This window comes from Falco peregrinus, chromosome 1 (assembly GCF_023634155.1).
Source record: "Falco peregrinus isolate bFalPer1 chromosome 1, bFalPer1.pri, whole genome shotgun sequence".
In the NCBI taxonomy this organism is placed as follows: domain Eukaryota; kingdom Metazoa; phylum Chordata; class Aves; order Falconiformes; family Falconidae; genus Falco; species Falco peregrinus.
The window spans coordinates 105,205,759-105,233,566 of NC_073721.1; the positions used below are offsets into that span (position 1 = coordinate 105,205,759).

General features: G+C 41.9%; 2 protein-coding genes across 3 annotated transcripts in view; one reads left to right on the top strand and one right to left on the bottom strand.

Annotated features, from left to right (window-relative positions):
• Nucleotides 1–27,808, bottom strand: part of FANCM (FA complementation group M) — a 544,761-nt gene that overhangs the window by 439,976 nt on the left and 76,977 nt on the right. The window lies entirely within an intron of this gene.
• On the top strand, nucleotides 139–27,518 carry MIS18BP1 (MIS18 binding protein 1). Of its 2 annotated transcripts, XM_013304147.3 has the most exons (16): nucleotides 140–744; nucleotides 3,657–3,782; nucleotides 4,992–5,497; nucleotides 7,226–7,302; nucleotides 9,271–9,401; nucleotides 13,853–13,940; nucleotides 14,353–14,513; nucleotides 15,699–15,865; nucleotides 16,818–16,926; nucleotides 18,505–19,333; nucleotides 20,244–20,416; nucleotides 22,885–23,027; nucleotides 25,184–25,347; nucleotides 25,993–26,077; nucleotides 26,716–26,773; nucleotides 26,983–27,518. In XM_013304147.3, exons 1-16 carry the CDS (start codon nucleotides 216–218, stop codon nucleotides 27,078–27,080), a joined length of 3,444 nt encoding a protein of 1,147 aa, XP_013159601.3. In that variant the 5' UTR covers nucleotides 140–215; the 3' UTR covers nucleotides 27,081–27,518. The 2 variants fall into 2 exon arrangements, with proteins under 2 accessions (XP_027651366.2, XP_013159601.3); XM_027795565.2 differs by having other exon boundaries at nucleotides 139–744; nucleotides 26,716–27,518.

A 27,808-nucleotide genomic window follows, 5' to 3' on the forward strand; every position in this document is an offset into this window, starting at 1 on the left:
AGACCGCGCTGCCAACTCCCTATAAATGTCCTTCCGCAGCTCACGGCGGGCGCCATTAACACCCCCCCACACCCCCCGCCGGTTCCTGCTGCCCGCCCAGGCAGGCAGTGATGGACAGGCCAATCAGGGCGCAGCGGATGCGTTCAAATTCTCTAACAGCTAAGGCGGGTTGCGCTGCGGCCCGGCCGTACCTATGGTAGTGCAGCCGCGCACGTATGGTAGTGCGGTCCACTGAGGGGAGCGGAGCGGGCTGCCGGGTAGGGCTCCCAACGGGACTCCGCGACGAGATGATCGTAACAGCTTCCCGAAGTCCCCCGAGAACCCCTGCCCGTCCCTGGAGAAAGCCGCCGTTCCGGTCGGTGCCCTTCGACAGTATCCCCGTGGGTACGCTGACCCCCCTGAAGGACCTGCTGCAGGCCACGAAGAAGAGCAGCGCTGGAGGGCCGGCGCCCAGCGGCGAGGAGGTGCCGGATTACGGGGCCGACCCCGGCTCTGACCTGGAGCGGCAGCTGAAGCGACGGGCGTACGAGTCTCCCGCCTGCGAGTCCCCGGCCAAAATCTTCCAGCGGATGAAGGCCCAGGCGCTGTGGAGGAGGCAGGGCCCGGCGAGCGGCGGCAGCTCTGACGTGATCGTGACTCCCACCCCGCGCCCCGCCAGGCCGAGGCCAGGGCGTGGGGCGCCTGTGCCGGCAGCCCCTCAGGGGTCCGCCGAGGTGCCCTGTGGGCGTGCGCGGCCAGAAACTGGTGAGTTTGGTTGTTTCTCTGAGACACCTGCCTCATATTTAACCTTTGGCTCGGTATGACTTCTGCATTTCGCTCGTGACTCTTCCAGGGTCTAGAAAAAACAACCAATGTGTGTTTGTAGGTGTAAAAAAACATTGGTACCAGGACGGGTTTTCCCCTAGGTGACTGAGATTTTTTTTTCTAAAAAAAAATTGGATGGTGTGGGTTTTTTGTTTTGTTTTTTTTTTAATGCAAAAACGTCTGTAGCGTATTTGATTTCCCCTTTCTTTACCTTAGAATTCCTTCCGTGGTATTTTCTCTCTCTTCTACTCAGTCTGACTTGTAACTTCTCCCTCTGTTGTGTTTGTGGATAGGATTGACCCATTACAACATCTTGAAAACCAGAGAATTAAACTTAATAAGTAAAAAAAAAAAAATCAAAACAATTACTTTAACTACTCTTTACAGTCAATACACAAAGGGGAAAGGTTCATGGAAGAATTGTTTGCATTTTGAAATCGTTCTGGGGCATTTCACTGGGTACTCTGGTGACTTTTCCAGTGCATCTTCTGAGTAGTTGGCCTAATACGAGTTTGCAAGCACCGTGCCCCCTACTGTAAAGGTACTGTAGCCGCTACAGTTGAGTATGAATGGGCTTCCTCCTGGTTCATGTGTATCTGTAAAGGTAACAAAAATTTTTAAAGAGGAAGGTGTCCTGCAGTGGTGCCCTGTTATTCTCATGCTATGATCGCCTGCAGCAGGAGACCCACTGAAATATTGGTTTGTTTATCAGAAGGGTCATGCTTCACCGCTACACGTATTCTTCTTCCAAGTACAGTACTTAAGAATCTCCTGTACTAAACTTAAACAGTTTTGGGTGGGGGTTAAGACCTACTTGGTTTGTCTGTGTTCATTTTAACACATAATTGCAGAAAGCTAGGATAACTGCTCAGCCTGTCTTATCTGGCCAGTAGCATGGGTAGTATGCTGTTTTCACTGGGGTGAAAAGTTACTGAGTTGTTCTCAGAACTTGCTGTTATGAGGGAGGCATGCCCTCAATCTTATGGTTAAATATGAAAAAAGTCTTCCTAAATCATCATGCTGCAACATAAAACCACTTGTTATTTCTGTTGGATAGAATAAAAGTAAGGTTAAACCATTATTGTAGTGGCTGGGGAAAGCAAAACATGTTACCCATTTTTGAAAAGGGTAGAGAGGAGCACCCTGGGAACTACCAACCTGCCAGCCTCACCTCTGTGCCTGGGAAGACCAAGGAACAGATCCTCCTAGAAGCTATGTTGAGGCACATGGAGGATGGGGGTTGCTTTCAGCCACACAGCATGACTTCACCAAGGGCAAGTCCTGCCTGACCAATCTAGTGGCCTGTGATGGAGTGGCTACAACAGTGGACAAGGGAAGAGCTATGGGTGTCATCTATCTGGACTTCTGTAAGGCCTTTGATACAGTCCCCCACAAGATCCTTCTCTAAATTGGAGAAATATGGATTTGATGGGTGGACTGCTTGGTAGATATAGAATTGGCTGGATGGTCGCATCCAGAGGGTAGTGGTCAACAACGTAATGTCACTGATCTCCATCCAGACAAGCAGTATCCATCAGGGGTCCATACTGGGACAAGTACTGTATAATATCCTTATCAGGGACAGACAGTGCACCCTCAGCAGTTTTACATACAACACCAAGCTAAGTGGTGCAGTTGACACACCTGAGGGACAGGATGTCGTCCAGAGAGACCTGGACAAGCTTGAAAAGTGGGCCTGGGTGAATGTCATGAGGTTTAACAAGGCCAAGAGCAAGGTCCTGTATGTGAGTCAGTATCAATACAGGCTGGGGGATGAAGGGATTGAGCAGCCCTGCTGAGAAGGACTTGGTGGGTGGAAAGCTGGATGTGAGCCAGCAGTGTGTACTCACTGCCCAGAAGGCCAACCATATCCTGGGCCGTGAAGTTCTTAAAAAAAGTGTGACCAGAAGGTTGAGAGAGGTGGGTGATTCTTCCTCCTCTACTGCGCTCTAGTGACACCCTGCCTGCAGTACTGTGTCCAGCTCTGGGGTCCTCAGCACAGGAAAGACAGGGACCTCTTGGAGCAGGTCCAGAGGAGACCATGAAAATTATCAGATAGAACACCTCTCCGGTGAAGACAGGCAGAGAGAGTTGGGGTGGTTTGTCCTGGAGGAGAAGGCTCTGGGGAGACCTGACAGCACCTGCCAGTACCTAAAGGAGGTTTGTAAGGAAGATGGGGAGGGACGTTTTAGCAGGGATTGTAGCAATAGGCAAGGGGTAATGGTGTTAAACTAAAAGAGGGTAGATACAGACTAGATATAAGGAAGAAATTTTTCACAAGGGTGGTGAAAATGTTCAAGGTCAGGTTGGATGGGGCTCTGTGCAACCTGGTCTAGTTGAAGATGTTCCTGCTTACGGCAGGGGTGTTGGACTAGATGGCTTTTAAAGGTCCCTTCTGATCCAAACCATCCTATGATTCTCTGAAGTTTTCTTTCTTTTTAACAGGTTCCCAAAAGGTATATTTTTGCTCTTGCATCATCACATCACAAACTGATAAATGGCTTTTGATTGACTATCAAAAGGGGATAGTATTGTTAGACCTTACTATTATGAAACGCACCCAATTTGTAGGCACCTCCAAACTCCTGTTGATCCCTGGGGGTTGGGTTACATCCAGATGTGTATATGCACACCTGCGAGTGTTTCTCACGTGCAGCTGAGGCAACAGAACAGCTGTCTGATGAAAAGGGAAAGGTCATATTGCCCATCTATCTTGGGGAAAGAAAAGAAAACATATTGTTGTATAGTGCAGTTTAGTATCTTATGAAGTATTACCTTCTTTCCACTGCCCCCCACATGAAAACACTTTTCCTCCCCAAATTCAAACATTTCTTTCTATTATTATTATCCAGAATTACTTTGCACTCAGAATCCTGAGAACCAAACTGTGAAAGCACTACCCTCGGACCCTCTTGTAATGGAAACCCCTCAGAATTTCTTCCTGCGTATGAAATACAAATTGCAGCAGCAGCGAAAAGGTACTTGGTATAGCTCTTTAAAAGCTTCCTTGGCTTCAGGGTTTCAGTTCTTGCTTACAGTCTCTTGTGTGCTTTGGCAGAGTATCATTCTTTCTTTAAAGACTGCATACTGTGGAAAATGGAGGAAGAAACCTGCAAATCTATCTTTTCAAACCTGGAGATGGCATTAGACTTGGTTTAACTGTGGCTTAGGTTTTAGGGCTATAGACTTTTGACCGTGAAACTTGACATTATTAGTCTGTTTGAGTGCACTATCTCCTCTGACGACAAAAGCCATCTACCTTCATGTTCCTGATGTGGTTAAGAGTTCTTTAGAGGCTAAGTGTAACACTTTGCCATTTGAATGTGAAACTTGGTGGAAAAATCCTAAACCTCTTACTTGCTGCCTCTTCCTTCCACCCACCCCCAGCTTTTAGTACATAAAGAGAAAACGTTTGGTTCTGTGAGGAATTCTCATGTATTTGATTGTGGTGGGTTTTTTTTTCCATATTGTTACTTAATAGCAAACCTTGCATCATTGCATCACAAACTGAGAAATGGCTTTTGATTGACTACCAGAAGGGGATAGTATTGTTAGACCATGCTACTACGAAATGCACCCCATCTGTAGGCACCTCCAAACTCCTATTTGGTATATGCTTTTGTCCTGTAACTGAGTTTTGAAAATGCAGAGGAAGAAAGTGATGCACGTCAAAGTCTTAGTAGTGTTCAACTTCAAAACTGAACTTAATTTATCTGAAAACTCAAACCCAGATGCTTGTAGCTCCCAGCATAGCAGCAGCACAGCTGCAAGTCCAGATCTTGAAGTCTGGGAAGGTGGAAATAGTTGACATTTTGGGTTTTATGAAAACAGGGGTTTTTTTGCTCTAAGAGGATTAATTAAAGAAAAGACAGGAAGAATGGTAAAGATATACTATTAATATATATGCTATGTGTTAGTTTGGTTTTGGGGGAAAGTGGTGTATTGATAAATGTTTAACCGCAGAGGTATTGGTCTGGTGGTGAGGAAAAGGTAGTCTGAACAAATTGAGTGGCTTGCTGTTAATGTTGACAATTTAAATAGGCAGTTTAACTTTCACAGTTGTTTAGTGCTTAATTGATACAACCTCCTTGTATTAAAAATGGAGCTAGCTTGATGAATGTATTTTTTGGTTAGTTCTCAAATATCACTGATTTGTTTGTTATTCTTTTTATCTTTTTAATGGGCAGATCCAATACCTTCCAACGCAGTCAAGCAGAACATTCCTCCTTCCACAACTATGGAAGAGCCTTTAGTAAAATCTGCTTGTGCTGAGCAGCTCAGGAATGATCCTACAAGTAATGTGGCCACTGATGAGGATGATCGGGATAGTTTCCTTGTGGAATTAATGGATGCTGATGAAGAGAGATCTCAAAATACAGTGACTAGTTCTGTATGTTTATACTCCGCCCCTTTTAAAAATGGGTATGAGGTAGGAAAAAAGCACAGAAGTGGAGAAGCAAACCATACTGAACTCCATCAAGCCATAAGAGAGCTGCAGCCAAGTAATAAGCAAGGTGCTGCTGAAGTAGGAAAGATGCTGGAGACTAATTCTCAAAAGCTCTCACAGTGCTTAGGTAATATGAACTCTCCTCTCAAAGTCCACATTCCAAGGAAGCAAAAGCTGAAAGAAGTCTGTGAAGCCTCTTTGGATGAACCTCATACAAATCAAGTTCCTTGCAAAGCAGACAAAGAGGTGAGAGAACTTATATTTTAGGGCAGTTGGTATATTCCTGTGGGTTGCCTGTAGCTCATAGTTGTGATTTTACTTTTTCCTTGTCAAAGTAATGCACACTCAGAAGACAATAAAGTTATGATTTTGGTAGATCTTACTAGTAACGTTTTCCCATTAAAAGAACTTCATTCTTCCCATACTCCAAGGTAACCACGTTCAGGTGGGGTTTTTTACTGTTTATTGGCATAAAAGATGGCCTTTTGGTTTAGTCTTCACAAGCTGCAGTATGGGCTGAAAGAGTTTTCTAGCTGAAGGAGCCTCCTAATCATCTTTTTGATATGTTAATTGCCCTGTGTTGGTATGATGGACATGAAACAAATCACTGGCCAGTCAGCTCTTGGCTGTCTGCACCAAGCCAAGCAGGAGAGATCCTTCCTAGCTGTAGGCTAGAGGTGGTTCTGAAGTTAACTGAATCTGCACAGTTGATGGTGAGGTGGAAGTCTTGGCTTTCCTACAGAGTTATCTAAGCTGAGTTACATGGGACAGGAATCTGTTCCTACGAGACTAGTCTGCAGACCTTATTTTCAGTTAAATACATGCTGGGAAGTAATTACAACCTTCTGAATAATTCTCAAGGAAATCAGTGTATTTTGAAGTGTGCTGCATGCCTCAGTGATTACCCTAGGAAACGGATGGAAGCATACCTTCCCAAGGTCTGATTTTCCTTTGTTCCCTGGAGAAATCTGTGAGATTGCAGTCCTCTGCAAGTTAATTGTTTTGTTCTCCTTCATTGTTGTCAAGTGTGTTTGTGTTTTCCTGTATTAAAAAGTCACCTTTATGATGAGCTTTGGTTTGGATAAGGAACAGATATCCATTAATACTGAAGGTTTGTAGCAGAGTGAAAGACGCTGAATGAGATGTTGTTACTGGACACTACAGATTTGAGCGTTGGCTATGTGCTGGCTGCCCATGTCAAAGTTAAATCATTGGTAAGATCTTCAGCAAAGTAAAGGCTGATGGTCAGAAGGCTAACATCACTGAAGAAAAGATCTGGAGTTTATTAGCTGAAGTTATGAGGAGAAATGGTGGTAGCTTCAGATGTTAAAAAAAATTGCTTTCTGAGAACCTGTTTTTAAAGCTAAAAAGCATGTTTCTCACACAGTTTTCCAAACTGCAACTCCAGTGCAACTGACTTACTGGCTGTTTAATGCAAAATGAAGGTACTGCAGCTTTCTGTGTGTGTGTGTCAGTAGTCTGACAAGCCATTTATAGACATTTTAATACTGTCTAAATTTTAGCAATAATGTAGCTAATAAATACAACTATTTTTTCATTTTATTTATAAATTCATCAAAAATTATATTTTTATGTCTTCTCAACAGTAATGGATGACAGATGACTAAGTGTAAGAGGTGTGGCATAGTGTTGGTATTTCTTGCGAGGAATTTTTTGGGTTTGCTAGAGATCTCTGCCAATGACTGTCTTCTGAAAGTCAACATTAAATTACTCAAAGTTTCTGTAATTTAAATTCCTGTCTTCACTTGTGTGTTTGACTTCATCTTGATTATGCTTCAACATTTATCTGTACAATAGTTGTTTTCAGTTTTTGTGGACTGGAGGATGGTGCCTAAATACCTTCTCAGGTTATACAGGAGTTAATTTCTATTTTGCTAATGCTTTAGTTGTGTAGCTTAGCCTAATTTAAAAATGATGTTTTGGTTGGTTGTTTTTGTGGTGTTTTTGTTACAGAAAAACATCTCCCTGACCTGTTGGAGAATTGAAGTGATGGATGGTAACACCGCAATATATGTTAAAGGAAGACGGAAGTAAGACGAAGTTTTCTCATCTAAATGCAGTATAAAATGTTGGTGGGCTTTCAGCATCTGAGCTAGAAAGGCTATACCATCGTTGCCAGGCTGAATAGCTGTGGTTTTGAGACTTGTATTCTTGGAATATCTTGGTTGGGAGCAGTTCTGTACACTTCTACTGCTTTACGCCCCAGCCACAGGGAATCTGGCCACTTGCTTGCATCCAAACCCTTGTGACAGTGCTGACAGCTCTTACTGTTTTTTATAAACAGTTACCCATCTCCTGACTAAGCGTGCTGAATCCATTTGCTTCAGAGCCTGCAAAATGGCTCTGCTGGTGCACAAGTGGGTCAGGGACTGCATGGCTGGAGGCTGAGGAATGGTAGGGGAGAAGGAACTGTGGTTGTCCTGGCTTAGGTGACCATAGGAGCTGCACCTTTGTGGAACTTATTTTTAGCGTTTGGTAGGTACAAAGTGATGTTGTAGTTTAAACTTCTTTATCAATGAAGAGATTAATTCACTCCTGTGTGCAAGAGGTAAAGTGCCTACATACAGGAAACTATTTGTTAAAAAATTATTTCAAAGTCCAGTCCTGAGTCAATCAAACTGTTTAAGAGGAATAAAGATAAATGTGTTTATCCAATAGATCCCTCCAACTGGTGCTGAGTAGAGGTCTTACAAATTTCTACTTCACAAAAACTATTTTGTGGCTGCTTTAAGTCAAAATTGGTGTGGACTGCCATCAGCTGTATGTACCTGCCATATCATTTGTGATGGCTCTGTTCCTAGAGCTATACAGTGAACCATGGCAGCAGCTGATATACCTGAAAACTGACTGTGGGTTTGTTGGTTGCTTTTGGTCAGATCCTATTCAAATAGCTCTAAAATCAGGAAAATAAGTGTCCAAATAAAGGAGAGATTTGCCTTGCCATAAAGTTGTGTGAAGACATTGTGAAAATATACCTCTGCAAAATCATTCTGCTCTTTCTGTAGTTACTAACTACCTAACACAGTTACTTACTTACTGAGAGCTCAGAACCTCACTCAACACCTGTAGCCCTGTGAAAGGAAGTAATTCAGTATGCTTACTGAGAGAGGTAGGGAGGCTAACTATCCGGTGGTAGGATTTGTAAGAGGAATTCTACATGTCTCACAGCTCTGAAAATGTCTGATTCTCTCACTTTGCACCCTTCACTACTAGCAACGCATTCTCTTTTCATATGCATTGGTGTGCATCTGATGCATGTTGCTTACGCAAGGTATATATTTCATCTGCTTTACAGGCTCTCTGAGTTGACATCTGTTAATTTTTTTTTTTTAAAAAGCTGTGTGTCTTCACTGTCTTGGGTTTCAGTCTTTAATATTGTTCTGCAGTTTGATCTATGGGTTACTGTTGTAAAAGTATAGTTAAAAAAAACCCAAACAACCCAAAAAATAACCAACCAAAAAAGTAGATTTTTCTACTTCAATGCTTGGGTCTCTTTTTTTTATTTCTCATGGAGAAGCCTCTTAATATTTTCTTAAACTCTAATTTTTGCACATATTAGGCCTCCTTTTTCAGCTGTTCATGTCTTTAAATAGGAAGGCCAGAAGTAAATACAGTAATCCTGGTGAAAATATACATTTGACCTGTATAATGGTAGCTTTGTAACTTGCATAATGGTATTGTGGCAGTAATGAGCTGGATGGAGTCCTTTAATCCATTTTGCTTCTGCAGCCTGATGTCAAGCTAATGTTCTGTGACTAACACTTGCAGTGGTTAACATGCTAACTTTGTTTCCTGTCCAAGTATTAGGCAAGGCCAGAAATGGTTCTCTTCCAAGCCAAGAAAAAAAACCCTAGTGCATCCTGCCAGTGTCTGTATCGCTCATGAAATATGTAACACTGCCAGTCTCATAGGGAATATTAATATCCTAGTTTTAATTTCCTTCTTTTATGGAAACAAGTTTTTTATTTCTGTTCTTAATGTTACCTGTCCTTTCTTAGAGGTATGAAAGATCTGTATTGGCATAGTAATGCAATTACAGAACGCATAGCAAGCAACCAAGTTAAAACATCATCTGGCCGTGTCTACTTACTAGAGGGAAATATAGATTCAACTTCAATGAAAAAAAAAGGTAAGATGATTCAATGTAACATTGCAAACGGAGGAGGGCTTTAGACTTATTTGCTTCAGCAGTAGGTTCAATCATGTTTTTGATTACTCTGCTAATTGGGCTTGGTGGGTATTCAGCACATGCTGGAAAATGACTCCAGCATCAGATTTCTAAATACTATCTTGTGCTAATTGTAGCTGGCATTTTTAGAGTGCTGCAGTTAGAGAGAGGGCTTTCAGAGCATGGAGTCAACTAATGGGTATATTCTTTTAAAGAAACTGATTTTTTTCTAAGATTTGCTTTGTCATTTTGGTCGATGTTTTTGCATTTAAATAGGAATTGTTTATACACTATTGAAATTACTCTGGTGTTCACATTCTATCTGACTTACTATTCAGTAATTAGTAACTAGTTTTGCAATGCTATGTGGAATTTCTGTTTAGAGACGGTTGAGTTATGGTATCAGTGCTTTAGAATTTAGTAAACTGATCCATCTTTAGGGTCTATGTGATACATTTTACCAAATCCAGCAAAACTTCCTGTTTCAGATTGTTTTGAAGCATGTGGAATTTTAAAGGAAATTTAATTTACACACAAAGTTAAAGTTAGGCTAGGCTTTATTCTATTTTTTCTTGCTTCACCTGTGTCCTCTGTCATATTCACTAGTAAATGAGCTGCTGTGTTAGTGTTTGCAGGCAGATCTAGGAGTGTAAAATTGTCTGTGGCATAGATGGAATAAATGCTTGCCTTAATACAGACATGCCTTGTGCACATGCTCATGCTTGTTTTCAAGGAGCATATATGCACTCTTTGCTTTTTCAGGCTTAGCACAAGGCATCCAAAGATGTGTCTGTGGCTTTCATTTTTTTCTTCTCGTTTACAGTACTGAGGTGCATTCTGATAAATGCCTGATTTGGCTGCTCTCTAACTTGAATTTTGTGGGTTTAGTTCCTTTGCTAAATACTTAGTTCTATTTGTATTTTCATATTCTGAGAAGGAAGATTGACAACAGGAGACTTCTGAGCAGAGTGGCTCAAAAGTACTATGGAGGTTTCCTAAGAATTAATGGATTGTGCTAGGTCAGTTCCTCTGACCTTTGCACTTACAGCAAAAAGTCCTTCCTTCTCAGCTTCCCCCTCACCTCCTAGCATATCCCCTGGCACACAAAAAAACCCCTGTTGTAAGGTTGGTGTAGAAAATAGCTTGGAAATACCCTGAACAGATTCAATATTAATATATGAAACAAAAAGACAGGCTAATGTAGGTAGAGAGGAGAAGGAATGCCACATCTGAAGTCTGGCCTGAGTATTTACCTAAACCAGTGGTACTGGCAGCCAGGGACATCTGGGGCTATCAGCAGTGGTATCATTGGTTTGTGAAGAAAGCTGCACCAGTAAAGAACTGCTTGCCTGTGCAAAATATTTGACTGTGTACCATTACTCCAAGTGATTCTTCAAAGCACTGTAACTGTAGTAAGAGCACAGGCTGGGCACTTCTGCCTCATTATCAAAAGTGGTTATTACTGGTCCAGTACTCTGTGTGTGCTACCAAACCCATCCACTGGTCAGTGTTGATGAGACTGCAAAGGACAGTACAGGCTGTTTTAGCTGCAGGCTCTGTCCCTGGAAAGGGGTTTTCTGTGGCTGATGTCCTAGCAGCCCCCCAGCAGGAGTGCTGCAGCAATGTCTTGTGGTGCTCCCTCCATTCCAGCCCAGGGCAGTTGCTGGGCTTTGCCTAGAGCCTTTCCTGATGGTCATGAAATATTTTATCTGGTCCGTGTAGAGAATGAACCTGTGTGCTGTAATGAAGTGCTTTAAAGGAGCTGAAGGATGAAATAACTAGCACGTGAGATCTTACAACAAACCTGTCTTGATGCCTGTGGGCCTGAAAGATGGTTGATGAAAAGTGGTTTGAGTGCGGGGTTTTGGTGGTTTTTTGGTTTGGTTTTTTTTTAATAAAGTTGTTTTCCTGAGTCCCTTGAAATTAACAAATGTGGTGTTTGCATTCATATGAGGTAAACTAATAGAAACTGTAATAACAAGTGGGATTGGTAGGTGTACAGATAGTAAGGTATGGGAGAAGGCATCTACAGTGCTGCTGTAGATGAAATAATGCCTTGCAATGGTGTAAGACTTTCCTGATGGGGCCTGTATACTTTGGGCTTTTAGAAAGACGAAGATTTGTAAGGACGCAAAGCAGTTATGTGACAAGGAGGAGAAGCTTCTGTGGGTTTACATAACAATAGAACACGAAAGGAATAAAAAGAATCCCATGCTGCTGTGGACTGTTGAGTGGATTCATAAGTTCGCAGAAAGGAACGTGAGCTGGGAAGCAGCAGCTGCAATCTGACGTTGCTAAGTTGCTCCAGATGGTAGGGGTGAGTGCTGGCCACAAAGCTTGTCATCAGAGCTTCAGAATGGGTGTTGAAATGGTGACGTTCAGTCTTGATAAATGTAAAACGCCTGCAGTGGTAGGGGAAAGCGTATTGTTAAATATATCACACAATGGTTTCATAGTTTGGTTTGGGAGGGACCTTTAAAGATCATCTAGTCCAACCCCCATATGATGGTATATGATGATCTATCATTGTAAGACCCTCAGTTCACTGTAAGAACTGAGGAACAAGGTTTGGGGGTTTTGATAGATGGTTCTGCTGAGAGCTTAATGCTCACTACCAGTTAAACAGCTTGGACGTTGAAAATGAATGGAGCAACAACAACAACAAAAGACTGCCATCAGCTGTAAAACCTGATACATAAACGTCTTGAACACTGAGTACAACTCCACATCTTTCCTTTCCCCTCCCTGCAGAAGCCCCAACAACTTGCTCTCAAAAAGAATACGCAACAAGTAGGAAATATGCGGAGCAGAATGATGTGTTTAAAGTTATGAAAAGGGCAAAGGACAAGCTAAGCTAAGGCTTTTTGGCCTGCAAAACAGGAAACTGGCAAAGGTGGTGTTGGAGAGGTTAATGAAATAACAAAGGGAAGGGAGGTGGTAAATAAAGATTAGTTGTGTGCAGTCTATTGCAATTACAGAAGGAAATAAAGAAATCCTAGTAGAGGGGAAATAAAGTTTTTCATGCAGCATGCATCTCATTTGTGGAAATCCCTGCACAGGATCTTGTAGATGCTGAAGTTCTACACAAGTTCTGTTGGAAACTGAGCCATCTTCTGGAAGACCAATTCCTTTTGGGTTTTTTAATACCTAGAAATCAGTCTTGAGTTCAGTTGCAGGTTGGGAGATTGCTTGGAGGGAATATTCCTGTATACTCACCTTGTTTCTATATTCTACTTTGGTCTCTGCTGTTAGTATCCTTTTCCTGGTTGGGACTAGATGGACCATTTGTTGTACACTAAATCAATGAAAGATTATTTTTTTTTTCTTTCTCATTTCCCATTATCCTGCAGGAGCTCAGTTATTGGAACTCTGTTGGTGCAGGCTGGTATTAATGGCCTTTCAGCTCCCAAGATTAAGTTTGTGGATGTGATTATTTTTTTTTTTCTTTTGACTCATGTCCTTCTTAAAGGCTTTCCAGTAAAGATACTGGTTCCCAGATCTCAGATAATTTCAGATAAATAGCCTACTACTTAAGCTTGTTTTCTAATCACATTTTGTAGACCCCTTCTTTGGGTAGTTGTAGTAGTTCATGAGTAGTGATCTCATTATCAGAGACAATGCAGCTGGTATTTTACATGTGAGCAGGCAAGCAGTGGCTCGTGGTGTTGTGCTCCTGCACCTGCACAGCTTTCATCTTATCAAGATGGCTACGTGATAGTATCCATGAGTGTGTGTAGCCTTTTGCTCAGAAAGGCTGGAGCTCAAGTGATGCTTTTTTCCTTCTGTGTTGCAGCAAAGGATTACATTATACTTTTGCATCAATATTTGCTTTTAGGGTTGTTTTCCAGTTTCAGAGACAACACTAGAATAATTCTATTTTATCTGTATACCATGAAGAACTTTCCAGGTTGTAACATCGTTGCTAGATACTTTGACCACATCTGATCCTGATGTTCTTTGTCTCATAAGCAGTCTGTATGCTCTTCATCAAACAGCTTATCAAAGCAAAATAATGGTTTTTTTTCTAAGTGGAGTTCCTTTGATCTGGCAAGTCCTGAACAGCTTAGACCTAACCGGAGCCTGAAAACTTCAGGCTTTCTGAAGGATAGCTGGTACTCTGCAGAGACACCATGTGCCAGTCCAGCTAGATGAATTGGGAATCCTTGTCCTCCTATTCCGAGAAAGCCAGCATGCTGTTTCCAGATGACGCCTGTAATTAATGACCCCTTGGTTGACTTTTCTATGAAGTACACTGTTCTCTTAAACTGGGGAAACCTGTCTCTCTAGCATTTAAAGATGTTGCGAGCTTCTGAGGTACTTCCAAAACCATGATTGTACTGGATATTATTTCTATCCTTTTTTATTTACAAGTATTGCTCAGCTATTGTTAATGCTGCTTTTGTTTCAAACAGGATTTCCCTACCGTTTCATCAGAAGATTTACATACGGGTTTTCCAAAAACTGGAAGAAATATGTTGAAGAGTTTCTTGAGGAAAGAAGGTGGTAATTCCTTGGAGATTGTTTCATTGCAGTGTTCTTTTAAGTATTTATTGAGGTTTTGCTTTTTAAGAATACTATACTATAGGAGTATAGAAGACTGTAGATGTGTGCATGAAGACTGTTCCAGGCAAATACTGGTCACTGCTTTGGAGGGATATCCCTCTACCTTTTTTTACTATACTGGTTTGGTTTTGTTCCACCTATTTACGTAGCCTTAGAGCAAACAGAAGCCAAGGGCTTCACTGTTTTATTGGCTTGCTAAATAATTTAGTGTCTGTGTGAGTACAGCTGCCCTACGCAATTGGGCTTTTGCTGATATGAGAAGACTTCAAGTGTATGTAAGTTAATGTGTTGTTAAAGGACAAGTCTTTTAGATGTTTATTATTTCTTTTCTCAAACTCCAAATCATTAGGAAAGAAGGAAAACAAAATACTAGTAAGGATGAAAATGAAGAGAGTTACTCAGAGGGGACTGATGTGTTGAAAAATGCAGAAGGCTCAGCAAGAGATGCAGAGAAACCTGAAACTGGAAAGACCACCTATGAAGTATTATCAAGGAATGATGAAAACACTGGTGAGCATTTAATAATACTTTTCTTTGGAAAAAAGTTAGGGTTTTTTTGATAGTTTTTGCTGGGGAAAACAGCTATGTAATATGTCTGGTTTGTATCTTGTAAATTAGGCTGTATGGAAGAGGTAACAAACTAGTTGGGTGAAGTTTTTTGTTTGTGTTCACTTAGACTGCAATGACCAAGATTGTTGACTTGTTTCTTTATTTCTGGTGTGCTGATGTACAAGAGCTACAGCAAATGCTTAGGGGCTGTTCTGAGGGTTAACCCTGGGAAAGAAGCAGGAGTCTATTTTATTCTGTAGAACCTGAAGGCAGTGACTCGTGAGCTGTTTATTCTGACATCAGATGACATAATTTTTTTTCCATCTGTCATTTTGCGTAACGTTTTCTCTTAGTCCTCCTGGGACACCTGTGGGATTTAGTACCTCTATCAAGGTTCCATCCTTGGGACTGTTGCCCTGCAATGCCCACCCCTTCTTTAGCTGGGTTAGTTCTAACTCGCGTCAAGTCCTTGAGTGGGTTTATTTTATGGCATCTTAATATTTTTGCTACAGTTGAGGCACAGAGTGATAACAATTGGGGATGGATGGTGCAAAAATTCATTCGATTGGCTTTGTTCCTAAAGGAAGTGGGGGTAAAGTCATAACCTGTCGGTCCTGGCTTTTCTTTGCCTTGTAATGCAATCCTAGCTTTATTACGGACCATAATAGCTTTTGGTTTTAACTTTGACTTATTTTTACTATCTTGTCCTAGGTTCCAATAGGGGCTTTGGCCAAACTTTAATATTTGTTAATACTGTAATCAGGTTTTCTTGCTAACAATCTAAAAGCTGTTTTATTGTTTTCCCTCATTATAGTTAAGGTTTGTTCTGTCTGACAACTTTTCTTTATCATGTTACTTCCCTATATGACTTCCACAGTATTTATAACATTCTAAACAAAGTAAAAATATAATTTCACAACAGTGAATTTTATAATTTGTAAAGATTATTACTTCAGTCATGCTAAGGTATGTTTATTTCTAACCTGAGCCTTTAAAAAGAACAATATGACATTGTAGCGAGTTTTATATTTTCCATGTAGTCGGTGCAAATGAGCTGGCTTGCTCTTATGCTTGTGAAGTCTACAAAACTGAATTTTCTGTACAGTATTTGGGACAAAGTTATATTTCTTGTGGTTTTTCTTGTAGATGCAACACCAAAGCACAGTTCTATATCGAATTACTCAAATGGACTTCATACTCGTAGTGGCCGCCTTATTAAACGACCATTTAGTTTCTGGTGTGGGCAACGTGCATTTGTTGATCAGAACCTAAATGTTACTATAGAAGAAGGTGGAACAGATTATTTGAGCATGGTAAGATCCCTTTGCATATTGTTACTTAAATGTGTTTTAAATTATAGCAAAGTTTGCTAGGTGTCTAATAGAAAGAGTCCACCTCTTCTAAGTACCCGAAGAGGCAGGAAATCTTGAAAACATCATAAAAACATGTTAAAACAGAACCAGTAGTCTTAATCTCTGTATTACTAGCTAGTTGATGCATGTAAAATGGGGATAATGGGGAATTACTTGTGGAAAAATAGGTGGTATTTTTAAAGATAAATATATCAAATGGGAAGGTGCACACAGGTACTGGTTTGGGTCACAGAGGTTCCCAGGTAAAACGTGCTGTAATACTGTAACGAAGTCCCTGCTGCAGGGCAGTCACACAAGGGATGTCAGCGCTGCAGGTAAGGTTTTCTGTTAATCTGTTCTGTTCTGGATTCTTTCCTTCCTGTGTAGGGTTTCCCATTCAGTAGGACCAGATACTTCCTCATTTATTGTGTCCTGATCTGTCAAGGTCACCCCAGTTTTGCTGTTCTTATTATGACACTTTAAGCAGCTCTGATAATATAATGGGCAAATTGAAGCAGCTTTCCCTGTGGTAGCTGTGAGCATTTATTTATTTTTTTTTAGTCTGTCCACAGTTAGTCAGCCTTATGGAATGGGGGGAGTACTAACACTAGTCACCATCTGCAGCAGTGAAGGTGTATGTCCAGTTTACCACCAACTCAAGCTGTTCTAGGTCTCAAGATTTTAATTTGCATTTTACAACATCTAAATTTGAAGGGAGCCTAGTTAAGTTGCTTTGCTTGCATGCATTTGTATAAACACCTGTGTTTATCAAATAGTATTTAGTAGATACTGGTCAGCGTAGGTGATTTTTGTATCTACCAACCCTGTAAATATTTGGCTTTCAGAGCTGGCATCAGTAGACTTGATATGTAATCTTCTGCTGATGTTTAGATTAAATTGTTTTATTTTGCAGGTGTTTGCTAATGGAAAATCCTCGGAAAAGTCCATTTCCTTCTCTAAAACAAATAAAAGGAAGGAAGTAATGAAGACAGCAGAAAAAACCGCAAAAAGCCAAAGTAAAGGTAAAAATAAATAAATTTATTTAAACCCGTGAAATTGAGTTGAGTGCTGGAGCAGCATGGTGATGTCCTGTTCATTCAAATAAGTTATTTAAATCTTAATGGTCAATTGCTGCTTCTATGAAGAATTATCAGAGTAGCATTAATGTCCAGTTTTACAGCTCCGAATATAAAACTGTGTTTGTAACTCACTTTTATGTACATAATAGGAACATGCAGAGTTCTTTCTGGAAACTGAAATGAAAGGATTATGATTTTGTTGTTGTTGTTCCTGTTCCTGTACTTTGGATGTCTCAACATAGCTATTGCATGCGACTTGAGAGAGCCTGAAGAGAAGCAGAGTTCACCAGTGCAGTGAACTGTTGGTCTGGCTTTACTTTTTAAGCTGGATGAATTAAAATAAATGCCTATTTAGGAAAAAAAATATTAAGTGTTTTAAAACCTTTATTTTTAATAAAATTTGGGAAATAACAGAATGCTAAAAACCAATATAAAATAAAAGCAGAAGTTTCTCTTCTAAAGCGACCATAGTGTTTCCTGCAGAAAAGCTATTCACAGCACAAGTAAAGCTTTGGGGACATTAGTGTTTGCTCAGTTTCAGTCATAGCATTTTAGCAACATTTCCTGTTTGCTATATTATTCTCTGCCTGCTTAATACTTTCACGTTCCCTACTGTAGCCTTGATAATTCTTTTGGTTGTCTGGAGGCAGTCTGCCATGCAAGTGAACTGGGCAGCAACAGGATGTCTCCCGTACACGAGGAGTCTGCCCCACTGCTGGCTGTGCTCCCTCCGAGCAGGTGGACTGTTGCTCAGAATGAATTTGATGCCTGTAACTGGTTTCATGCTGTGTTCTTTGTAAGAGTTGTGTGTAAATGGATTTCCTCTGCTTCTCTGCAGAGGAATGGCCTGCCTGCTGGGACACGTCTGCATCATGTAGCCTCTTGCTCCTGAAGAATTTAATTCCAAATACATAGGAGTGTGTGAAGGCAGAAGGCCTTGACTTAATCCTTCTGAGATGCATATATGGGAAAGGAGCTGTAGCAATCTCGGGAAGCTTCACTAGGTGCTGGTTTTACTCAGTCATGTTTGGTAAAGTTACGGGCATCCCTTAAAAGCAGAAGTTAGTTTATAGTATCAATCAGGTAAATCTTTTGAAATGGGTTGCAGATTACCTGTGCTACATGCCTCTTAAATGAGGAAGGGAGGGGCAGCACAGAGCTTGATGTAGTGTTTCCTAGGTTCACCAATATCGCTCCCAAGTGACGCTTTGCTGTGTTTTGGAGGGAAGCAGTGTTTTAATTTAATTTTATATTCCAACATGACCATTCAACAGAATATCTCCTTGTCCTGAGGAACTCTACTGTTCTGTTAATGTGGGGAGAGGCTTCTGCACAACATGGGGAGCTGAATGCTGGAGGTGCTGCTTGTCTCTTCCTACAGACTATAGAACAGATATAAGTTCACATATCTTAATGACAGTGGGCTGCATTGCATCCTGCAGCAGGCTAGTCTTTGCTTGTCTGAGAACACAGTAATTTACGTTACAATGTGCAATATTATAGTGACATCATGTCTTTCAGGGAAAAACAATGAAAAAGGAGTAAGTTCCAAAAGAGAAACCAGGTCCACTGGATATAAGGAGGCCAGGAGGCACTTGTTTTCAGATGATGAAGAAAGTGATCATGCAGTCAGTAGTGCAGCATGTGAAGGAGAGCTTATTGTTAGGTTGACTCCCTTAAGCACCAAAGTACTAAAACCTAATTGTAAAAGCAGAAGCCCAGAAAGGACAAAGGAAAAGAGAGAAGCACAGTATGGAGAATTGACTGTGTGTCGGCAGGCTGAGAAGTACTCGGCCAAACAACTTCAAGATAGGCATTTAACAAAAGAATTGTCAATTAGAGATGATGAAGAGGAATGCAGTGAAGATATCCCACTGTCTATCAAAAGGAAAACTAAACCTCCTCTTAATAAAGAGACTCAAAATTCTAAATCTTCCTCTAACTGTGAAAGGTCACAGGATGATGCAAACAAGGTGTTGTGTGAACAAAGGACGGTAAGGCAAAGTACACCCCAATCCACTGGTGGTTCTGATTTCCTTGAACGAAAAACATCTTCTGGTGAGTCTGGTGCTTCCCTCATGCCTAGTAAGGCAATGAGAACAAAAAGGAAAACCAACCCTCCAAAGTATTTCTCTGAATTTGAGCCCGAAAGCAGCAAGGAGGAATTTCACATAAAACAAAAGAATTCAAAAGTATCTGATAAAACCTCAAGATGTCAAGTTTCTAATACTGCCAAGACTTCAGCAGCAGAGTCAAGAAAATCCAAGAGGGAAGAGGTGCAGAAATCCCAAGAACTTTTTCCAAGGGCAACTGATGGTTGGTCTGAAAAGGAGTTACAGAAGCTGTACAGGCAAGTGGTTTCCCTCTCTTCATGGGGCAAAGTTTCCCTGGGACACTGGGAGGCATAATATGTGGAGGGTTCGAATGGTCTGGATTTGGATTTTTCAGATTCAATCTCTTTCACGTTATTTTAAATCTAGAACTTTACATTTTAATTCCCTCTTAAAAAAGAAATTTTCTTAACAAACTGGAAAACAGTGACATAAAGGAGACAACTGAGTATTTTCTAAAATAACTGCAGATGCATGAACCTATAGCAGCCTGTTATCAGTGTAAAATCAGAGGAACACAAATAGTAGGCCAAATTTTGCAGATCTACTCTTCTACCTGTTTTTCAAAAACACATATTTAATCTTGTTAAGTGATAAACATTCCCATTAGTAAAATATAAAAAACAAGAGTAGGTATATAATAAAATAAAAGTATTCATATTTATGATTTAGACAGTAAGTCAGAGGAAGCATATTCTATCTCCTCATGGAATAAAATGGTAAATGTGACATGCTTATGTATTTAAGTTTTGTAAAGGGGAGATTATTAGTTAAACATTATTGCACTTAAATACGTCATCCAATTACTTAAACTACTGGGCAGTGTTTTATACATACATTAAGAAATAAAATGACCATGTTTGGAGAATTTTTTTCTTTCAGATTAGAAACCAGAAAAGGTGTGCGCTCGTGTCTCAGTGGGGTCTGCTGCAAATAAGAAAGAAATCTGTCTTGTAAAGTCTGGCTTAAACTGTTCAAATAGATTTGCACATCTTAATGAATCTGGAAAAGACACCAGAGACAAGTCTCTCTACATACGATGCACAGTGGCCTTTCGAGGAAGGGCAGTTGGTCTCTGGGTATTTTACTTGGCAGTGCTGCGTGGATTATTGTGAGTGGCGAAGGCTGTGACTTTGTTCCCCTTTGCAGGGCCGTCGCTTCATTTCCCAAGCACAAGAAGGGCTTCTGGGTGGACGTAGCCATGGCGGTGGGGTCTCGCTCTGCTGAAGAATGCCATCAAAAGTACATAGAAGAGCAACAGGAGAAAGTTTCCAAAAAGCATGCCAAGACCACCACCGCTTCAGGAAAATCAGAAGAGAAAGGTAGTGATATCTTGTTTCTGGGTATTTTGTTGTCTTTTAAATTTTAAATTCAGTCTGTTTTATATTGAGAGGTACAGACATAAACACATCAAGATCTGATAGTGAAGAACATTATCTTCTATAGTTAATGGTTTGTTGCAGACCTTGGAGGATGTCGCTAACAACTGAAGTAACAAGAAGCAAAATAGTATATTTAGTTTTCTAGTTTTTGGCATGATGAGAAGACTTAAACTGGCCTTGCCACCTAAGGGAAAATTGCTATTTATATCTTAAGAGGCTCTTGGGGGGCCTAGTAGATAATCCAGAGCTGTCTATCCAAAAAGGATTTGGGGTACATAGATGCAGTAAAGGCAATGTAGAGTAAGAACAGCAGAGTTACGTTCTCTGGTGTCTGGCACTGACATGCCTGTTGCTGTTTTCTGTCCAGCTCTGAAGTCAGTAGTTCATGTGTGCAGAGAACAAATATGCTCTGAAGTAAAAAGGGCAAGATGCTCAGTCCAGTTACTTAACACAGAGAAAGTTACAATGGCTTAATAAGTGTTTAGGTAAGGAAAGCCATTTGATAGCAACTCCTGTAGCTGACAAAGAGATGCCGTCACAGAGCTGAGGACTTGTTAATGATGCCGTCATTGGAAGCTGAGGCTTTAAGTGTTACCCAGGTGATGTTTCTCAGTGGTTAAAGCTGTGCATCAGTCTCCATATACTGAAAGCATTAAAATGATTTTTTTCTGTCCAAATGAAATGACCCAGGTTACTCGGAGTTACTGGACTTCACACGGGAGTGCTTGGTTCCACTTCTGTAACCTCTGCAACAAAGACCAGACCAGATGATCTCAGTAGGCTTCCCTGCCCTTGGAGTTGGGGAAACTTATTTTGTGCAGACTTGAAAAAGCAGCAGACTGAGGGTTCAAGTGCAGGACAATGCACTTTCTTACTTGAATGTTTCTTTGAAATGAGTGTTGCAGTTACAGAATTTGTGTGAGAATCTACTGGGTGTTAGTTTTTTAATGAATCGAATGGGATAGGGGTGGTATTGTGTTCTCGAGCATTTTGGAGCATAGAGAGAAACAGTCTTATTTTGACTTCTGTTACGGCATCAAAATCCTGTGCACTCCTGTGGTTATGGAAGTTTTTTTCTAATGTTGCTGTTCATTTCTGCACTGCTGACTTCCTACAGAGAATTTTTCCTGTTTCACCGTGGTGTTTGACACTTTCAGACTGCAGCTTAGTAGAAGACGCAGTTGTTTTGTTTAGTGAGCATTTGTAAAGCGTCAGTCTGCCACAGTGGTTTTAAGGTTTTTTGCTCTGAGGAAAGCAATATCTGGGAGCTCTCTTGAGTTACTTGGGCCTTTTGAATAGATCTAGAATAGTGGGTAGAATTAAATTAGATATTAGGAAGAAATTCCTGACTGAGGGCAGCGAGGCACTGGCCCAGGCTGCCCAGAGCAGCTGTGGGTGCCCCATCCCTGGCAGTGCTCAAGGCCAGGCTGGACGGGGCTGGGAGCAGCCTGGGCGGGGGGGAGGGTGGTGGTGGTGTCCCATGGCAGGAGGGGGTGGGACTGGGTGGTCTTTAAGGTCTCTTTCCACCCAAACAGTTCTGTGATTCTATGAATTCTAACAAAATCTAAAATGACTGTAGCAAAGTGAAGGACTAAATGCAATCCTGCATAATACTAAGCAAGGATATTTCTTGGCAGTTAGGAGCTGTTCTTTGGCTTTCTCACAGAAAGTAAGTGCATCCTGTTAACAACGAATCTTAGCACAGAGACAAAAATACTTTATTCTTCTGAAAATCTGTGGATTGTAGATTAATTTTCTTCTTCACTTGACTGCCTGTGTAAGCAGTTATCTTAGTTTTTGTTTGAAGATGGGGATACTGGAAAGGTGTTCTCCTAAATTTGACCAGAAAGTAACTTGTAACGGAAAACAGAGGATAGGAATACATACGCCAGTGGATGTGACAATGTCTTTTCTTTCCTTCAAGTAGGTTTAATGGCTTGTTGTTTAGGTGCGGTAATTGGATGAAGGTTTGTAAGGAGATGACTGTATACGCTAAAGTCTCAGATGAGCATTCCATAAACCTCATGTCAAGAATGCTGGATTGGTCTCTGTGCAGCAGAGCCTTTGTCTGAGCACTTGATGCCTCTTGGCATGGGCGATAAATCTCAGTGTCTTTTGTCTCTGAAATGCAGGTGCATGGATAATTCTGTTAAAATTGTAATAAAATAGCTGATGTGTGACACTTGCAATGGCTACATAAGGTTGTAGAGTAAGGTTCCAATTAAGATGTAGTAGAGAAAACTTTATTTAAAGCATAAATTGTGTAAGAACTCAAAGGATCACAAAGCTATAAGATGTTTCCACAAAGGACAAACTGGACTCTCACTAGCTTTGGTTGTAGTTGGAGAATTTTAAAACCATGCTACATAACTTAGGTCTTAGAACTATTAATATTGTGATTCATGTAGGTAAGAAAGAGCCGGTTATGATAACTGCCAAAGAGGGGACCTTTCGAAGAAAGCAGCAGATGCGAGATTTCCTGGACCGTTTGCCAAAGGACAACCATGATGATATTTTCACTGCGACACCCTTTCAGAACAGAAGAGTCAAGGTAAATCTGGGAAAACAGTGTGTGTATGTGTATGCTTCTCTGGTTGGTTTTTCCAAGGGTGTGTTACATGTTTGCTGGTTCAGTTCCACCAATAAAATCTTGTGGATTTGGGGGCAGAGGCTTATTTCCTTGATTTGTTGTTGCAATACTTGGAATGCCAGCAGTGAGAACGTGTGGAACATGACTTCTTCAGGCAAGCGTTGCTGCTAAATGGATGTGCAAAAGCAGTCTGTGGTAGGGGTGTGCTTTCTGTGAAGTTTGGATGCTGTGAAGCATTGGTTGTGCAGTGATGTCTGTCCTGGGGATGACCATTGGATCCCCGTGCCATGGAACCAGGTGCTTTCTGAGGTCATGCTGATATTTGACAGGTTTTTCTTTCTTTCCTCTCACACATCTCACAGTTAAAACCACTTCTCTCGATGCTGTCTGTGGGTCGGTTTCTCTTTGGGAGTTCTCTTACCCTCTTGCCCTTGCCTGTTGTTTATGTACTCCCCCCATCTGCTGCCTATTTGGGTGGAAGAGCTGCCCCCTTTTCTTGGTCAGGCTTGTTTTCAGCAGCCAAATCGGGAGTGCCCTCCCGGCCTGCTCCACGTGCAGCCCCCAGAGACCCACACACCCAGCAGGTGCAGCACCAGAGCTGGAGGGATTACCGTACCTGCAGCAAACCTCCGCTTCGCTGTGGCGAAGCGCAGTTATGCATTCTAGATGTTAGTTAACTCTGTTTTCATTTGTAAACAGAAAGCCACTCATTTGTCAAGAGAATGATTTTTTTAATTGTCTTATTTTTTCCATTCTAGAGAATTTTTGAAGTATATTTCGTAATGCATCTTTTTCCTGTTACCTGACCAAGCTAGCTCTGCCTGTTAAAACTAGTGCCTCAGTTCCAGCGGGGACTCCCAACAGCACCTGCATGGCTTTTGACACGTGTTCTTCTGTGAGTTTTCTTTTTAGCAACAGTGCCTTTCTTATTCTGGCACCATCCATAAGTAGAGTAAGGCCATTGCTTGTCGGAAAGCTGAAATTTAAGCAGTGTGAATTTCATTGCTTTCTATAAACTGCCATGTGCTATGGAGAGAGCCCTGCGACTAGTGTAAGCGAATTGGCTATGGAGGAACAGATGCATCCATGTCCAAGACACTGTGTTTTTGCAGAGGGATTCTCCAGGACACTTCTTTTTTTGGTAGAATACAATTTCAGCCAGTGGTTCAAAAGGGTTCCATTTTTTCTTTTTTTTCTCTTTCTTTTTTTCTTTTTTTTCCCCCTCTTTTTTTTCCAAACTCATTTGGCCTAGTTTGTGTGGTACAAAAGAAACAAACCTCCTTCTGCAGTATATGGGGAGAGGTATACTGTGTACCTCCAGAGAGAAATTCTCTGTATTTAGGAGTCATGAGTGAGCTCCCCTTCCATGAACAAGCCCAGCCCCTCCTTGACCCCATGCAGACTCTTCCCATCTGCAATTTTTCGTGCTAAGTTCCAGAGCTGAATTGTTTGCTGTGTGAAGAAGCAATGATCTTTTATTTGTCCTCCTCTCCTCCTGGGGAGGAGACAGCAAACAACTGTCCTGGTCCCTGTTCACCCCTGATGCCAGTTATAGCTATCCTCTGCTTTTGATCATCTGTTGTGCTCCTCTTTGAATCCTTCCAGTTCTCCTCTCTCTTCAAACTGGAAGGACCAGAAGTTCACCAAGTAATCCTGAAATCCTCCTCCTGACTAGTAATGGTCAGCTTTGAGCTTTTAATTTTCATGAGAGGTTATTCTTTGACTGTGTAGTAGCAGCCAAAAAGGGCCAGCAAAATGCTGGGCATCAGCAGGAGGAGTATTAAGAGCAAGACTGAGGCATCATTTGGTTGCGATGTTGAGTCCTCGCATGCCTGAGTTCTGTGTATGGTGCACATGGCTGGTTTCTGCATCTCAAGAGGGACATAGTGGAGTCAAAAAAAGCAGCTGAAGTGAGCAAGGGGATGGAGCGACTGCCTGTTGAGGAGAGGCTAGAGAGTCTGAGACTCCTCTGGGGAAGAGGGACACAGTCAAGGCTCACAGAGCTATAAAGAGGCTGTGTCCTGTTGCTGCTCTGAGACAGATCCACAAGAAGCCTTTTCAGCAGACTTTTGTTAAGAAGGAGACAGGTCATTGACTGCTCTGATATGGCTTTGTAGTTGCCAATGTTCCAGGGAAGCCAAGATGATGATGATGACGATGATGATGATGATGACTTTGAGCTTACAGACAACCCGGTAACACCTTCCTCAGCTCTCTTACCTATGGTGAAAACCCCTCAGTGTGAGCATATCAGCCCTGGTATGCTGGCACCCATCAACAGGTACAAACTCTTACTGCTGTCCCTCTGCTAACCGTTTCCTTTCTCATTGTTGCCAAGATTGTGTTTTGTCTTCTGAGGAAGATCACTCTTGCAACTGGGACACCAGTTCACTTCTCGACCTAGAGCATGCGTAGTAAATCCTGCAGCCCTCGAGGGATTTGTGTAGTAAAAGCTCTTTCCTTGGACAGTGCGTGCTGTTTGAACAGCTCGGCTAACTGTGGGCGACAAAACCAATACCAATCGCATGTCCTTTTGCTCCCAGAGAAGGTAGCGACTTGGCTTCAGTAGAGGTTTCTCTGCTCGTTTTGAGTCTTAACCTGGTAATGCGATTGCTTCAGGCTTTACTGAAGCTGGAATCATCTTGAAACTTGCAGAGTAAGTGGTGTTTTATCTAACGGAGAAGAAATGAACTTCATCTGGGAAGATGATGAAGCTTTGTCTGATGCTTGCATTAAGAGTTCTAGCATGTGATCTGGTGTTGTACTCCCAAAGCTGCTGTTACATTTAATTGACCAAGAACTGTTTTTAACGGCTGTGCTAGTTTTCTTTCTGAATTAGAGCTGTATGTACAGTGCCTTCAACTGTATCCAGTGGGTTCTGTAGGCAGCATGCTGGTGACACTAACTTGCTTGATTACATCTGCAGGAAGGATTATGACAGGCACGTGTTCAGAATGCAGAAGAACACATGGGGCAGAAGAGGCACCTGGGACAAAATAAAGAAGTCATCGGTAATGCTGATTTCCTTTATACGTTGCCTAGTTACACCTTAATGACGCAAAGTTTTGCAAAGGAGCAGGGAGAAGAATCCCAGGATCACAGACTGGTGTGTATATTCAGGATGGAAAGCAGGAACACCACCCCCCCCACTTCCTCCCAGACTGCTGGGGTTTGTATCTACTTCTCTGGGAGAAAAGTTCTTTTTGTTAGAAAAGAGCAGTTATTGTCAGTATTAAGTATGTTGCTTTTTTTTCAGGATTTGTAACTGCTTTTGAATTCTGTGATATTTAGGTACATTGTTTCTGTTATATTCTTCTGTACAATGGGCAAGGAAACTAATTCTCACCTTGTATCAGTCCCTGAATTTATGCATTTATTTGTTTATTCAGTATCCTGGGTTTTGTAATTCTTCCGGCTTTTTCATGAAAAGCTGAGATCCCGGCAGCAGAAGAATGGCTGGTGCCTCTAGTTTAGTGAAAGCATTTGTGGTGGTTAAACAGTTTAAATTTTTAGTGAAAATGTAGCATAGCAATAGGGCAGCTTAATTTGGGTGCAGTACTGAGCCGGTGCCAGTCCCGCCTAGCTGTTTCAGCACCCTGGGCTGGTGCTGGGGCAGCTGTTGGAACGGAGCCTTTTTGTCCTTTCTCAGGCCAGGGGTGTGCTTGGCACACCGGCTTCACGCAGAACCAAGTTCAGTTTTGAGACAGGTAAGTACTTCTTGTTTCTCCTCCTTCATTTCAGGCTCCTTCACTTACTTTCCCATCCGTGCTGGCTTGTTGGGTGTCCCCACCCTGCGTGTTTAACAGCTTTTCTTCCGTCCGTTTTCTCATAAGCATCTTTACTTGTTGGACTTGCTGTAACTGCTTTTCAAGCTTGGGCACACACACTAACAATCCTGTTTGTTTTTTTATTGCAGAAGCAAAACAGACCTTGCTGGTAGGGAAGCTCTTTGAGGCTGAGGCAGCAGAGTCATCAGCTGAAAAAGAGGATGATTCCTATTTTTTTGTTCAATGAACTCTGTGGGTTTTATTAGTTCAACACTTAATGTGCCTCTCAGGTGGAGCCAGAGGGGTCTGGCTGCCCTTCTGAGATGGTATTCCTATGAAAATATGTTTGGGAAAACTTAATGTGTGGTGGTTGTACTGATTTTAACACCATGCTCACCTTGCAGCTCCTTCAGCAGCGTGTGCCACTGTGTGTGTGTACACAATGGTGATTTCACGCTCAGGTGCCTCCTTTCTGCCCCCCCATTTCTCCTGGGGGAGTGAGAATTGTACCCAGGTACCTGTCGCAGGCGAGCAGTGGTTCATTTTAAGTTAAAACACCTTTTTGTACTATGGCTGTACAGCAGGTTTGTAATGGTTCAGTGTAATAATTTGGAATTGCTTTTTAGTTTACTGAGAGTTTGAATTTTTACATTTTCTTAATGTAATAAAAAGGCCTTGTCCTCTCTGATGGATGGGACTCTGGGGGGGGGAAGCAGCGTTCACAAGCCGCCCGGCAGCCCCGTTTGTCTTGCTGGCCCGGCCTGCAGGTTTTGGTCCTCTTTCGGTGTTAGATGGGTGCGTGGGGTGGGTGGGTGGGTGCCGGGAGCCTGGGGCCCGCTGCTCCCTGCCCTTCTGCTCGGGCCTCTTCGGGAACGTGCGCCGGGGGAGGGAGGAATAAGCCCCAGCTGCTGGCGGCAGCACCCTGCAGGAGGGCTGCACCCACGGGAGCGGGAGGCGGTGGGCACAGGCGGGGGC